This window comes from Heterocephalus glaber, unplaced genomic scaffold (genome assembly GCF_053883595.1).
Source record: "Heterocephalus glaber isolate CG9 unplaced genomic scaffold, H.glaber_assembly_v1.0 deba00001454, whole genome shotgun sequence".
NCBI classification, from domain to species: Eukaryota; Metazoa; Chordata; class Mammalia; order Rodentia; family Bathyergidae; genus Heterocephalus; species Heterocephalus glaber.
This window is the reverse complement of record NW_028258303.1, coordinates 12,046,740-12,062,310: the sequence shown is the minus strand read 5'-3', so window position 1 is coordinate 12,062,310 and position 15,571 is coordinate 12,046,740. Positions and strand designations below refer to the sequence as shown.

General features: G+C 40.0%; 1 protein-coding gene across 1 annotated transcript in view; it reads left to right on the top strand.

The window, feature by feature from the left end:
* The window catches only part of Sdad1 (SDA1 domain containing 1), a 32,924-nt gene extending 29,630 nt beyond the window's left edge, over positions 1-3,294 (top strand). Inside the window, exon 22 of the mRNA XM_004848047.3 lies at positions 2,477-3,294. Coding sequence (XP_004848104.1) covers positions 2,477-2,524 — 48 coding nt within the window. The 3' untranslated portion in view covers positions 2,525-3,294. The remainder of the gene's footprint in view (positions 1-2,476) is intronic.
* The last annotated feature ends 12,277 nt before the right edge of the window (positions 3,295-15,571 follow it).

Sequence of the window (15,571 nt, the reverse complement as noted above, 5' to 3'; positions counted from 1 at the left end):
TGCTTCATTAGGTTTAGTTGACCTTGCTAAATTTTAGTTAAGGGTGTTTCCCTGACCCCTACTTCCGGTGTATGCCTTTTTTTGTCATGGTAGAAAAACCCTTCTTTGTTCCTTGTCAGCAACTCATGAAACATCTCTGAAAAATTAAAGTGTGCTTGTTTGTTTGTTTTGTAGTACTAAAGATTGAACCCAGGGCCTTTGCACTAAGCTGCACTCCTGGCCCTTTTTTTGAAACAGAAGTCTCACTAAGTTGCCCAGGCTGGCTTGCATTTGAATTCAGGACCTTGCACTTGTGAGGCAGGTACAGTGCCACTGAGCTAAATCCCCGGGCCAGAAGGAGAGGATCTTGCATTGGAGCCTTTAGGAAGGTAAAGGAAGAGGAGGAAGAATCTACCTGTGTCTTATGTGCAGTTAGTGGCATTTGAAGGGGGAGGGGCAGAAGGAAGTTTGAGAAAGGTCTGTGCTTTGTTAGGGAGTTTAACAAGCAGAATTAAATCCATATCACCAACATTGGCTAAGATACATAGTTCTTTCCATGTGACTTAACAATTCCAGAGCATTCCATTAACTCCTTCAATCAGTGTACAACAGGAGGTACTGTGAGTAAAGCACTTATCACCGATGAAAATAAGACTGATGAGTAAGCAATACCTCCTTAGCCAAATTACGTTAAAAGGTATTTGTTGACTTATACCTTAAGTATTATAACTATTTTGCCTATCTATAAAGACAACCAAGGCCCAGACATAAGCTACAGGAAAGGAATCAATAACTTAAGTCATAAAATCCGAAAAGGTTGGACATTTAGATGTAGAGGCAGGCAATTTCCACCCTTTGTGTTTTTTTTTTTTTGGTACTGGAATCGAACTGGGGACCTTGCACTTGTGAGGCAGCCGTCAGAACCACTGAGCTAAATCCCGGGCTTCACCCTTTGTGTTTTAACAAAGCAAAAAAGTTATCAAGTACCTTGTTAAGATTCAGAAGCTAGGAGCCGGGGATTTAGCTCAATGGCTTCGCCACCTGCTTTGCAAGCGCAAGGACCAAAGTTTGATCCCCAGTACCAAAAAAAAAAAAAGATTCAGAAGCTAGAGATTTTTAAAGGTAAGATAGTGCTTGAGAATTGATGGAATAGTTTTCATCATACACTTAAGATTGTCCAAGGGCCTTGATTAACCTTTTTTTTTTTTTTTTTTTTTTCAGTTTAGGTTTATTCCTGATAATTTTATTCTGATTATTTTGGGGAGAAATTTAAAAATCCTGAAATGGTCTGTATTGTCATATTTAGTGGAATATCTATGATCCTGGAAAAGATAACTGGGAGAAAGATCTGCTTTTTTGTTGGTTTTAATTAAGACAATGTGGCCCACCCACAACTCCCAAATATTACATGCCATATAAAGTGGAGAAGTACTGTATATTTTCTGTGGCGGCAGATGTTGCTCGTTATTTATAAAGGGATGTTACAGGTTCACTTCAAACATTGGTCCTTAAGTTGTGTTTTTCTCCAGATCTTAACTTCTTCAACTTCACACTGTACCCTGTGAATGGTTAGGAACCCAGCCTTTGGTCCGAGAAGGACTAGAGGAGATCAAAACCTGGATCAAGTCAAATTAGAATACATGATATACTATTTTCATTTCATCTTGCATACATCCAACACAAAATACACAAGTTAAAAATTAAAAGCTTATATTAACAAAAATATTTTATCTTGGGCCCCAACTCTGAGTTTTTATTTCAAAATTAGCATCTTCATCATATCTGAGTCACCATAAGGATGTTAGCATTTATTTATTATAAATTTTTTTAGTTTATTTACTACAGTAAACAAGTGCATATGAAAATTAGCATATAAGGGACCATTTTTCTCTGCTTCAGATTGTACATTGTAGGAGTTAGCTTAAATCTGCACAGATGCCAAGTGCCATTTGAAAATCTTTAAATGGTCTGTACATATGTGCCCTATTTAGTGGAATATGTATAATCTTAGAAAAGTATTGTGAAAAAGATCTGCTGTTTTGCCCGTTTTAATTCAGACAGTGTCTCACCCACAACTTCAAAACACTAAGAGCTAGGGCCTGGGATTTAGCCTGGTTCCGCCACCTGCCTTGCAGGCGCAAGGTCCTGCGCTCTATCCCCTGTACCAAAAGAAAAAAAGCACTAAGAGCGACACTGACCAGAGAGGTACTGTGTGGTACCTGGAGGTGGATGACACACTGGTCCCTGCATTCTGTATCTGCTGCTGTCTGGAGCTTTGTGCCCATGAGCTGGGCTAGCAGTTGAGAACTTTACACGTTTCCTGGCAGTGTGATAACCTCCAGACCAGATGCACATGTGATCTTTAGGGCATGTTTCACTATTTGTAGTTTTGCAGGATGGTTCATCGACTTACTGATTCCTTTTTATAACTAAATTAGTATAAGAGGTACTTAAGAGTTGTCATATTTAAATGCTTTTTATTTTTCTTATCTTCCAGCTGGCACTGCGAGATGCACTTCTTAAAAAGAGGAAAAGAATGAAGTAACTTCCAAGCAAGTTTTTCATTCCAAGGAGAATGCTAAATCTGTGCAATTACTCTGAAAATTAATAAATGTAGGATGTTTATTTATATTAAAACGTCCCAGAAGTACTATATTGTAAAACCATAGTAAACTTGGTAGAAGTTTGGTGTTTTTAATTTGGGATAGGTAAAAGTGGTAATGTTCAAAGTGTAAATAGTGGTATGAAATTATTTTATTTTAACATTCATGCATTTTAACATTGAGTGCCTACTGTAATTGTCACTGTAGATATAAAATTGACTTCAATAATGCTTGAATGCGTCACTCAAGGTGTTCACAGGGGCAGGTATGTATATGTGTGTTCACAGGGCAGTGTAAATAGTTCTCTGGTGGAGGTAGGTCCCCTGGAGTCCATACAGGAGCACTGAGGCCTTACGGACTAACTCTACGAGTGTGTGAGTTAGACATTCTCTTAAAACAGGACCATGTTACAAGAGTAAGAGGTTCTTACTTGTAAATAGGCTTACCTGCTGAAAACAGGTCCCTGCTGTACAGAGTTTACATAGATAACTTAGCTTTTTTAATCCAAATTATTTCAGTACTTTTTTTCAATGCTATGTAAATGCTTTTGGGTAAGACTTCACTTTTTAAATTGCCTTAAGTATAAAGAAATGTCTTTATTTCATCATTGAGCTGCCTACTTTTTATATTGGTTTCCTTCACCTCCCTTCATTCTAATATTTTTAGCCCATTTCTTGCATTGTCTTCAATAAAAGGTTTCTGAAGTGTGATAGTTTCTCTTGTGTATGCAGTGGTGTGTGTTGTTTACCAGGCATTCCTGAGTGGATTTCAGGGGATTTTGTCTTTGGGTATAGGTTGTTGCATTTAGAAGTAATTTGGTGTTTTTTGTCCCTGATTTCTTAATCTTGTAGTAGGTGGGAAAAATGTTCTGTTTCTTCAAATTAAAGGGCAGTGTCCTGCCCCTCAGAATTAGAAAATAGCTTCTAAAACTACTTTTCTTGTTCCCTTTGGATTTTCTTCTGTTCACTTAGAGTTCAAATTCAGTTTTATTTAAATGCAACTTCCTTGACATCTCTCTTTCACTCCTGAAATGCCCCACTCACTGTTAGAGGATTAAACTGTCAGACTCCATCCTCAGCCACTTGATTGCTTCACAGGAAGTGACCAATTCAAGTTTGTATATTTCAGATCTAAAACTGTTCCTTCCTTCCTTTTTCCTTTTTTCTTTCTTCATACTTAAACTGGATGTCACCTCATATGTCTGGATCTAGAAAGTGAACTCAAAGGAGCATAGTAGGTTGGGCCTAGCAGCTCTGCTGTGTGCGATGTGATGGTACCTGGAAGCTTTGTCCTTTGCCTGGCTTTTTCCACTTCACTTAGATACCGAGAAGCCAAAGTCCTTTCTGTATTCTGACTCCAGTTCCTTTTTTTTTTTTGGACCTGCAGGATACTGGAGAAGGAATCCAGGACTTTTGTACTGAGCTACGTCCTCTGCCTTTTTAAAATTTTTTATTTTGAGACAAGTTCTCACTAAGTCATTCAGTCTGGGCCTGAACACTTGTGATTCTCTGCATCAGCCTCCCATAGTCTCTTCCTTCTATCTAATTCCTTTTATAGACTCATAAATCTTGAGAGCTTTTCTATTAATTTGAAGATCAGATTCTCACAGGTTGAGTGAAACCAGCAAAGGTCAAGTGATATTATAGGGTGACTTTAACCTTGAAGAAGTTATCAGTGTCTGAACTTGAATTTTTCAGTCCTAAATTTTGATTAGCACCAAGAATGGGTCCATTTCAGGGGTAAACTCACAATATACAAGTTGTGTGTGGTCTATGAATTCAGAATGCTGGTATGTTACATATGTAATCTTAGCAAAATCCACTTGTAAATAAGCTCCATATAAAGCAGAGATTTTTAATGTGTTCTCTGCTATATCCTCAGTGCTACTTCAGCATCTAATCCAGTGTACAGGGGCTCAGCAAATGTTTGACCACATGATTTTTTTTTTTTTTTGGTACTAGGGATCAAACTCGACCTTGTGCTTTTGAGGCAGGCATGGTAACAATGAGCTAAATCTCTCGCCCCATGACCACATGATTTAATCCATTATAGTCTGTCTGTAAATGTTGTACCAATTATCTCACTGATTGTTTTGAGAATGTATTTTGTGAGGGTTTTTGTTGTGTTGTTTGTTTTTTGTTTTGAGATAGGGATTCGTTATGTGGCAAAGGCTAGACTTGAATTCATGATGATCCTCCTGTCTCAGCCTCCCGAGTGCTGGGATTACAGGCATGTGCCACCATGTCTGGCTAAGAATTGTTTATAATCACTTAACACATTATCTGCCACAAAGTAAGCATTCAACAAAGTTCTCATCAAAGATTAGATATCTATTATGTTATTTTTTTTCTTAATTTACTTGAAGTGAGACAGTAAGTACAGTTGCTACAAATAATTTGTTTTATACCTCAAATTCAACTTCAAAGAGTTTGAACTATCCCAGTGTATGCTGCGTGCTGAGCCTTCCCCAGATACTGTGTGGGTTGCAGAGGCAAAAAACTGTGGCATAGGCAGTTTAGAGAACTCCCAGAAAGGCAGAGCCGCATAAATAGTATATGAGGTGGGCTGGGGATTTAGCTCAGTGGTTCCGTCGCTTGCCTTGCAAACACAAGGACCCGAGTTCAATCCCTGGTACCAAAAAAAAAAAAGTATATGAGGTGATGCTAAACATCACATTTTGTGCCATAAATATTTATAATTTCTGTCAATTTGGAAAAAACCAAGCTAGGGATGTAGCTCAGTGGTAGAACACTGTCTAGCATGTGGAAGGCCCAGGGTTCAATCCCCAGTACTGTAAAAACAAAAATTGAAAAGCACAGCATAGGGCTGGGGGCATCCAAAGGAAGGAACAGTTCAGCTGCCAGGGGAATGAAATGTTTCCTAACAAACTGATGAGAGCATAGCTAATTAAAGTTGCCTTATATTTGTACAGGGCCCTTTTTATGTGGTTGTCTTTTTTTTTTTTTTTTTTTTTTTTTTTGCATATTCTTTTGTGTTATTCTAATTTCAACATAGAAATGGTTTTAAAGAGGCCGGGGATTTAGCTCAGTGGTTCTGCTGCCTACCTCGTAAGTGCAAGGATCCGAGTTTGATCCCCGGTACCAAAAAAAAAAGAAATGGTTTTAAAGGTATGGTATATTCACTTGGTGGATTATTATGCAGCCAATAAAATAACCAACCTGTACCTGAATGTAAAGGCTCTGTCTTTAAAAAAGAAAAGGAGGAAAAACATGGGGGTATAGCTGAGTAAGAAGGCCCTGAGTTCAATTCCCAGTACTGCTAAATAAAACAGCTTACAGTGGGAAATGCATGGTACAAATTAACAAAATTAAACATTTTCATAGTATAATGTAGTGCATACACATGTAAGAAAATGGGGAATAATAAAAGCTAAAGGGAATAGAGATACACCAAAGGAAATGTGCCAAATATTAGGGTTTTTTGGTGTTGAGATTATGTGTAGATTTTTAAAATTTTCTACTTTACTTTCTAAGCCTTTTCACAGTGTATGTTTTGATGTGTGAGAAAATGTTTGAGATAAGGAGTAAAGGTATACTATGAGTCACTCTTGTGACATTTCTCTATAATTAAAAGGGGAACCACTTTTTTTTCTTTTTTTCTTGCCTTGATGGAAACCCAGAGCCTCATGCACGTTAACCATGTGTTCTACCACTGAGCTCCTCCACAGCCCTGGAAAGGTATCTTAAACTGAGGCAAGGATAGATTTGAAAATGCTCCTGAGTTGTTTGTCTCATCTGCCTAGTTACTCTCGTCCCCCCAGTTTGATGACTGGTTGGTTGCTACGGTCATCCTTTTTTGGGACCCTCTGGATGAAGCCAGCAATACTTGATATGAGCAAAGGAGCAGTTTGTACACTTCTTTGGGGAAATGATTTGTAATATGTACCAGGGACCTAAAAAGTAATCATAACCTTTGGTTCAAACCCACTTCTGAGAGTCTAGAAAAAGATCTAAAATATGGCAAGAGGTGAATTTTTGGTCACGTTTCACTGTGAGTAACTATGTAAAACTACTCTCACTAGACTGGAGTTTGTCTCACCTAAGTCTGGAGGGTGGACAGTTGGTGTCCTGAGTTCAGCTGCTGAATGATGTCATCAGGACCTTGGACTCCTGTTCTGCTTTGTCATTCTCAGTGTGTTGAAGCTAGACTCTGCATTACAATGCTGACTCTGGCACAGATGAAAGTATAAAATACAAAATACCCGACACCTACAATTTAAAGGAGCGGTTAAATTTGGCCCATGGTTTTGAGGGATTGAGTCCATGTTTGGCTGGCTCCAAGGCAGAAATGGTATGGTGAAAAGGCATGGCAGAGGAAAGCTGCTCACTTTGTGGCAGCCAGGAAGCAGTAAGTGGAGGAGCTAGAGTAGGAGATACAGAATTCCTCCACCAGCCTTCCTTTATACTTCATTAGCCAGAAATGGGTCACATAGCCAATCTACCATAAGAGAAAGCAGAAAGGAGAAAATAAGATTGTTTGCACTATAATCAGGTCAACAACTGGGCTTTTGTTAGTAATAAAAAAGTCTGGTGGATTTTCCATAAAGACTGTTAGCAGTATCTACCACAAGCTATCTGTAGGGAAATACGGCAACATAATTTTCAATGGCAAAAATAGGTCTGAACTATAGGAATATTTAAGCAACTCAGGTTGTACTTGGTCAAATATTCAAACCTTATTAAAAATAATCACTTGGATAAAAGTTATTTTAAAATATAAAAGCCTAGAGTAATGTAGTTTTAAATGCAGAGTAGAAGAAGATTCAAAATGATTTTAAGACAGTTTTTTTTGACCCTGGGATATATTTAAAAGTTTCTGCTATCAGATGACAGTGTTATCATAGTTGTCTTTGCCTGCACATTTGCAAACTTTATTTGAAATCTTTATTTGGTGTCTTATAAGATCAAGCAAGGATCTGTCAGGTAAAAGGGCCGAAGACCAAGACCAGACCAGGCCACAACAAGCCTTTATTAGGGGAATAGATCTGCCAGGCTGTCTCTGAACAAAGGAGAGACAAAAGCAATATGGCTGGGGCAGGGAGAGTCTTTTATAGAGACTGGGGTGGGGCTTGTAGGGGCTGAGGCGGGGTTGAGTGAGGTAGTGACTAGGGAATGGAGGAGCCGGTGATGTCACTAGGTGGTAGGAGGTGAGCGAGTATTAGGTTACTGTCTAGGTGGGAACAGGGGCATGCTGGGAAGAAGGGTTTATTCTTTGGTGGGAGCAACCATCTTGGCATGATATCACACAGGGGAAGGGGCAAGGCACCATAGGAAGAGGGCAGCTACTATCCATAATAGCTGCTGAGGTGGTGGGAGACCTATCCGGATCAATATCGAAACTTACAGAATGGGAGTTAGTGGCCTGTGAGAAAATTCCAGAAAAAAATGGAACATTTTTCTAAAATTTTAAACTTTTTATTGACATACAACATAGACATATACAAGCTCAAATACCACGGAGTACACTTAAGCTCAGTGAATACATCCCAGTATTTGGCAACAGATCAAAGCAAAACAAAACAAACATTACCAACACCACTTTGGAAGCACCTTTTGAGTAGAAAACTCTAAAGAGAGGGGGAGGAGAAGAAGGGAACAAGGAGAAGAAGAAAGGAGAGGAGAGAGGAGGAAGAACGAAGAGGAAGAAGAAGAGGGGGAGGAAGAGGAAGGAGAAGAAAGAATTGCTATGGGTCGGTCACCAGGGTTCTTAATGGCACAGAAAAGTTGTATGGTGTGGAAACCCTGGGCATCAATGATGTCAGTGGTGATTCAGAAGAGTAGTTCTGAATGCAAAGAAACCTAATACCTTAATTTTATTTTTTAAAAAAACATGTAAGAATAAATATGTTTTGGGTTTTGGTTTTGGTTTTTGTGGTACTGGTGATCACACCAGGGGTGTTGTAACACTGAGGTTGTTATGGCTTATGCATAGATGTTCCCCCAAAGCCTCTGGTGCTCATAAATGGGGCTTTTCAGAGGTGGCTGGATCTGGGGTGTGTGACTATGGAGCAAGGGTGTGTGATAACTGAATCCACTGATATGTTTAGCATAGTTCTGGATGTGGATAGTGGGAAGGCTCACCCTGGGTGTGAGTGGCACCATCCAATAGGCTTGCAGCCTGAATGGAATATACTGGGAAAAGAAGAAAGGCACGCTGGCTGTTTGCAACTTTCTGCCTGCCCTGTCATGAATTTTTTTCTCTGCTATCGCTTGGAGCTAGCTGGCTATGGACTGAAACCTCTACAGACTATGAGCTAAAATAAAACCTTTCCTCCTTTAACTGTGGGTGTGTTGTGCCCAGATCGTGAGGTCCCCAAAGACCACCAAGGAGCCAATTCCGATGTAAACACACGAGGGTCGTTTATTCAAGCTCGAGCAGGGACTCTCATCCGACACCGACGCAGTGCGTCAGGATTGAGAGCCTCGACTCTAAAACACCAGGGGTTTTTATAGAGGTTACAGCAAGGCGCGGGGTTTCAAAAAGGCGCGGGTTTCAAATCACACGCAAATCACACAATTGGCTAGCATTTAGCAAGTTTTGAAAGTTTAAACCTAATTGGTTGGGCCTTGCGCTCTGAACTGCAAACGGCTGCTCAAGTCATCGAAAAGAACATCTGGGATACTGGGGTATGGGGTAACTACTGATTAGCTGTTGCAGGCCACCGAGAGGAGCATCTGGGACATTGAGGCAGCTACTGATTAGCTGTTGCTAGGCTAGTTGCTAGGGGACTGCTGAACATTATCACAGGCAGGTGGCCAAAGTGCATCTTGTGGTTTTTCTTGGAACTCGAATTTATGTCCAGGCCACCTTACTCTAAGATGGGGCCAAATTTTAAAATGGAGTTACTCAGGTCTCACAGGTGTTGTGTCTCAGTGACAAGAAAAGTAACTAAGAGAGAGTTGTTATGGAAATCTCACAAAGAAATACACAGAGACACAGAATTCAGATAAAATAATAAAATTTCTTCTCCCGAGTGGATGGGAATGCCAGAAACCAGTGTTCAGGGTTTCCCTTTCTGTATCCTTTTTAGACATTATCTCATCCCTAGTGGTCTTTGATGTGTAAATACAATTCCAGTTCCTATTTACAAGTCAAAGACACAAGATAGGCCATATACATTGTAAATTCACCCTGGCCTGGTAACTTTGTTAGGTTAATGAAGTTATTGATTAGAATCAGATAATCCTCAGTTTAAATAAGGTGTTACAGGAAAAGCAAATCTTAAAAGAACACATTACTTATTTTACTTCTACAACTACCTTAATATTCAATCTATTAAGTTATCTAAAACTTTTCCTTATCCTCTGTTTACTTTGGGATAATTCTTCTATCCATTACAAGTTCTTTCCAGTTTATCTACCTTTTTTAACACTAGCATTTGGTAGTCTTGAGCTGCAGCACTGCGCTACCATATAAATTTTGAAATCTATTGGATGACACAAAGACCGAACATTAATAGTAATATTATAACAAGAAGGGGACTCAGAAGAGTTCCTATCCAAGTTTTTTTCATTCTGCCCAAGTAAAATTAATCTCACAGGACAGCTCTCCTATACCAAATTTCTCATCAAGAGCCTTGATCTGATCTTTTAGTTTGCCTAGTGATTCTTGTACTACACCAGATTTATTAGCATATTAACAACTCTTCACCAAGAAATAAATAAGTCCCTCCTTTCTGACCAAATCGAGAGCATGCATATTTTGAAATAACATTGGCCAGTCAATCTAGTTGAGTTTCTAAAGCCTGAAGTGTGTCTCGAATTTCCTCAAGATCTTTTTAAACTTCTTGTCCTAATGAAATATATTACTCCTTGTAGCCAAATAAGATCCCACGGGGCTGGCATATACATAGATTATAGGATTACATTGACCTTGTTTACAATTGTTACAATTACCAGTGGCTCATCCAACAAGGGAGCCGTTGATCCAAACTTGTGTTTTCTCTTTGCAATATAATTTTTCATTAGAATAGCCCTCCACAGTCAGAAGTTATCCCAGGTCCCCTGTGGGACTGTGTGATTCAAAAGTTAATTACTCCCCTAGATTCTGTTGTAAATTTGATGGTTGGAGTGTGTTTGCCTCGGGACAATGGACAATCAGTAATAGGGCGAGGTTACTCAGCCATCTGTTTGCCCTAAATCCAAATGTCCCGGGGCCCAGTATCTACAGGACAATCTGTAAACAGGGTGGTCGTAACTGTCAGGATGTCTGCTGAACATCAGCATGTGACAATGAGCCACTAACCTTTGTTCTTTTTTTTTTTTTCTGTGAATCCACATGTTAACCCCCCCTTAACCCCCTATAAAACAACCTCGGACTCTGAGCCAGGGGCCTCTCTGAGCTATTTCGCTTTGGGAGTGCCGTCTGGCCGAACTAATAAAGGTCTGTTTTCCAACATGGCCGGTGTGTTCCTTCCCGGGTGGTCCTCGCTGTAGCTAGCTCCTTGGAGCATTTGGTAAGGCCTTGGTCTTACATTCTGAAGGCACCACTGGGATCCTCGGGTGTGCTCCACTTCAGCTCCTTGGAGCATTTGGTAAGGCCCTTGGCCTTGCATTCTGGAGGCACCGCTGGGATCCCTGGGTGTGCTTCACTATAGTCAGCTCCTTGGAGCGTTTGGTAAGGCCCTCGGTCTTACACCCCCATAATGTTTTTATCAAAGAATATTGTAAATGGATAGCCTTCCAGTTCCCATTTTACCATTTTAAAAGTCACATATTGTTCATCAAACTTTTCATAACTAGGCCTAAACACCCGTAGTTTGAAAACAAAGAAACTTAAGGCAGTGGTGATCTGGCACAACACAATAATCCACGTTGTCGTCCTTGTTGGTGCTTCCATTCTTCAGCCATGCGTTGACTCACCAGCCTCCGGAGTGGTGAGAGCAGGGCTTTGAGTGCATTGTCTTTCTCGGCTTTCAGCATCAGCTTTATTGTTACCTTGTGCAATGAAGTCTTTGCCTTTCTGATTGTCAGGTAAAAGTGCCGAAGACCAAGACCAGACCAGGCCACAACAAGCCTTTATTGGGGAGATAGATCTGCCGGGCTGTCTCTGAACAAAGGAGAGACAAAAGCAACGTGGCCGGGGCAGGGAGAGTCTTTTATAGAGACAGGGGTGTGGTTCATAGGGGTTGAGGCGGGGTTGAGTGAGGTGATCAGGGAGTGGAGGAGCCTGTGATGTTACTAGGTGGTAGGAGGTGAGTGAGTATTAGGTTACTCTCTAGGTGGAACCAGGGGCATGCTGGGAAGAAGGGTTTGTTCTTTGGTGGGAGCAACCATCTTGGCATGACGTCACACGGGAGGGGGCAAGGCACCATAGGAAGAGGGCAGCTACTATACATAATGGCTGCTGAGGTAGTGGAAGACCTGTCACTGATGTCCTGAACAATATATTACTGTGACTTTGCTAGGTTTCCACACTGCCTCTAGCAACTGTATAATTTCCTGTTTATTTTTAATTAGCTTCCCTTCTGCCATGAGAAGACCTCTCTCGGTAAATTGTGCCAATGATGTATAATGTAGCAAATGCATAGCAAAAGTCCGTATAGATATATATACCTTTTTTACCCTTTGCCCATCGGAGTGTCCCTATGAGTGCCCAGAGCTTAGCACATTGCACCAATGGCCCTGGCTAGGACCACCTCATCCTTCGTGGTTACCACATATCCAGGATGACGAACCCCATCTTCCACGAAGCTGCTCCCATCCGTGAACAGAACGAGGTCAGCATCAGACAAGGGTGTCATTTGCAAGTCAGGGCGGCTGGAAAAGAGCTCATCAGTGACACTCAAGCAGTCATGATCAGAAAGGCCTGGATCCGTGGGCAAGAAGTTAGCAGAATTTAAAGTTTTTATAGAAATAAACCACAAGGGGGGATTCTCACAGAGAAGGGCTTGATACCGAGTAATCCAATTATTTGAGAGCCAATGATGCTCCCTTGTGTTTAGCAGTTCTAGGACCGGGTGTGGAACCTGCACAGTCAGTTCCTGACCTAAAGTCAGCTTGTCTTTTTTTTTTAATCAACAGACCTGAAGTTGCTAAGGCCCAAAAACAATGAGGCCATCCTTTTGATACTGAATCTAAATTCTTAGACAAATATGACACCAGTTGATTCCATGGGCCTACTTCTTGGGTCAACATTCCAAGGGCCACCTGGGTTTTTTTTCAGTCACATAGAGTAAAAGGCCGCTTTACATCTGGTATGCCTAGGGCTGGGGTGGCTGCCTAAGTCAATTTTAAATTTTTTAAAAGCTTCCCCCTGTTCTACAGTCCAATGCAGATGATTCTCCCCTTGTCCCTTTAGGGCTTCTATAAAGGAGTTTAGAGATTTCTGTAAAACCTGGAATCCAAATTCTACAGAAGCCTGCTGCCCCAAGAAACCTTCTCAGCTGTTTCTTTGTTTGGGGTTTAGGGATGGCACTAATAACCTGTTTTTTTTTATTTCCTAGGCAACACATGTCCTGCGTTATTTGAAATTCTAAATATTTAATATGCTGTACACAAATCTGGGCTTACCTCATGATATGGGGTTTAATTCCAATTCCAGCTTGCCTGGACATTGGGTATTGTTTACACCAATGGGGCCAAATTGTCTTTTAATTTTATAACTGTGGGTGGATGATTCTTAGCTAAACCTGGGGGCGGTTCCTCTGCCAATACTCTAGGAAACATAGTTCTTAATTCTTTCAGAGCCTGGAAAACATCATCTACATTCTAACACTGCCATTCACCCTCTCTTTTAGTTGTTACCATCATGATGAAATCTCTTCCTGGGTCTAAATGCAGAGATGCATTTCCTCATTGGGTGAAAGTTATTGTAGCTCCCAATTTAGATAGTAAATCTTTTCCTAGTAAGGGGCTAGGACGTTCTGGCATATACAAGAATTCATGTTTCACTTTATGTCCTCCAATTTCACATGTCCTTTCATAGCAAAACTGGCACTTTTCTGAAATTCCAGTGGCACTGATCACTTGGATGCGCTCTCCGCTCAGAGGGGCAACTGGAGCTGTTACTACTGAATGTTCTGTGCCACTCTCCACCATTAAGGACATATTTTGGCCCCCTATCTATATATCCACCATGGGCTCATGGGGGCCTAGCTGCATTGAGCCCAGTCTGTGTCAGTCACAGTCTTCTATCACAGGCAACAATGGGCCAGTATCCTTCCTTTCTTTCAAGTCCTGCTTTTTCTTTTCCTTGAGCCTTGTCTTTCTTTTTCCTTCTCTTCCTTGGCTCCCATAGCTACTGCTGTCTTCCTTCCTGGCTCTCTTTCTCTTTCATTGTCTCTCTATTTACATACATTTTCCCAGCTAATTGCAACAATTGCATTGTATATTTTTTTAACAATTGCGTTATATTCATGCCTTCCCAAGTCTCCTGCCTTTGGATTTTCCTTCTAATGTCTGGTGCTGACTGGGTTACAAAAGTTGTATTAATTAGCTGATGGTTTTCAGGAACAGTAGGATCAAAAGGTGTATACATTCTGTAAACTTGACAGAGCTACTCGTAAAATCTATCAGGGCTCTCATTGGGCTCCTGCTGTGTTTCTAGCACTTTAATCATATTAGTAGGTCTTTTACTTGCAGCCTGTATTCCTGCTAAAAGGCTGTCTGACAATTTCTCAAGTTTTCCTGTCCTGCTTGGGTATTGGGATCCCAATTGGGCCACACATTTACTGGGAATTGCTGTTCATATCAAGCATCTGGATTCTGCATAGCACCCGGTATTCTAGTGGCATTAACTTTTTAATTTTTCCTAAAACTCTCTGTATTTTTTTTAGAGGTTAACAAAGTTCTACAAAGTTTTTCACAGTCCTCCCAATTAGGACAATGGATAGCAAAGATGGAATCAAATAATTGAAGCATTTTGGAGGGGTCTTAGCAGAGAATAAATGACTTTTTTCTCTGGAACAAGCCTATTTTTTTTTATCCTTTTTAAAGTCAAATCTCAAATATCGCACCTTGGTCTGACATATTTGTGCCTTTTTTCCAACAGTTTTTTTTCTAACTCACTATAAAGCAGGTCATATTGTAACCTGTTGGCTCTTAAACCCTTTGAAGATGCCCAATGTACACATATTATAGTAACATATTTAGAATTTAACCCTTTGATGACAACTAATGTAAACATATTTAAACTTTTTATAACATATTTGAAACCAACAAACATACATATTTTTTGATAAATCACTTTTGCGCATCTTTTGACACACCTAGGCCTTCCTGTCTTGTATATTTTTTATCTTTTTAATAAGACATACAAAAAATTTTACATCAAAATTGTATCTCTTTTACTTATAGCTTTTAAATATATATATATTTTTCTCACTATAGACCTTTTATCACAAACTTGTCTTTAGCTGTTAAAATTTTACTGTCCCTTTTTTCGTTCTCAGATTGTTACACTTTAAATTTGGTTGGCTGCCAATAGAATGGTAGTAACCTTGAGGTTTTTTTTTTTTTTAAACCAACAAAGTACAGAAAAGTGCAAGTTAACCTTATAATTACAATTGAAGATTTGCAATGTACAATACTTTAACTCAAACTGAAACACAGATACATTTATCAATTAACTAAAATTTGTAACCCTTTTAAAATTTCTTACTTTCTCTGGTGTTATGTCCTTCGGAGCTTTTTTTAGCTGTTTTTAATCCATTACTTATTTATTCTTACTAATTTTTAAAATTTGAGTGTAAGCCCTATTTGATCCTCCCTGAGTCTGACCAAGCATGGTGCTCTGAAGCCAAGCAGTTTTCATGCTTTTGTCCCCACCTCCTCCAAACCTGTGAATTTAGCAACTCAAAAAGAGGGGGAAAGTCTAAATTCTCTCAGTCTGGATCTGAAAGAACCAGTTACTTTTCAGCATCGTCCCCTTTCTGATAGATGACCAGGATGTTGCTTTTTGCTTCCAGGGAGCACATAGGAAGCCAAGGAGGCATTCTGTGGCACAATTTGAGCCATAAATCAATATAG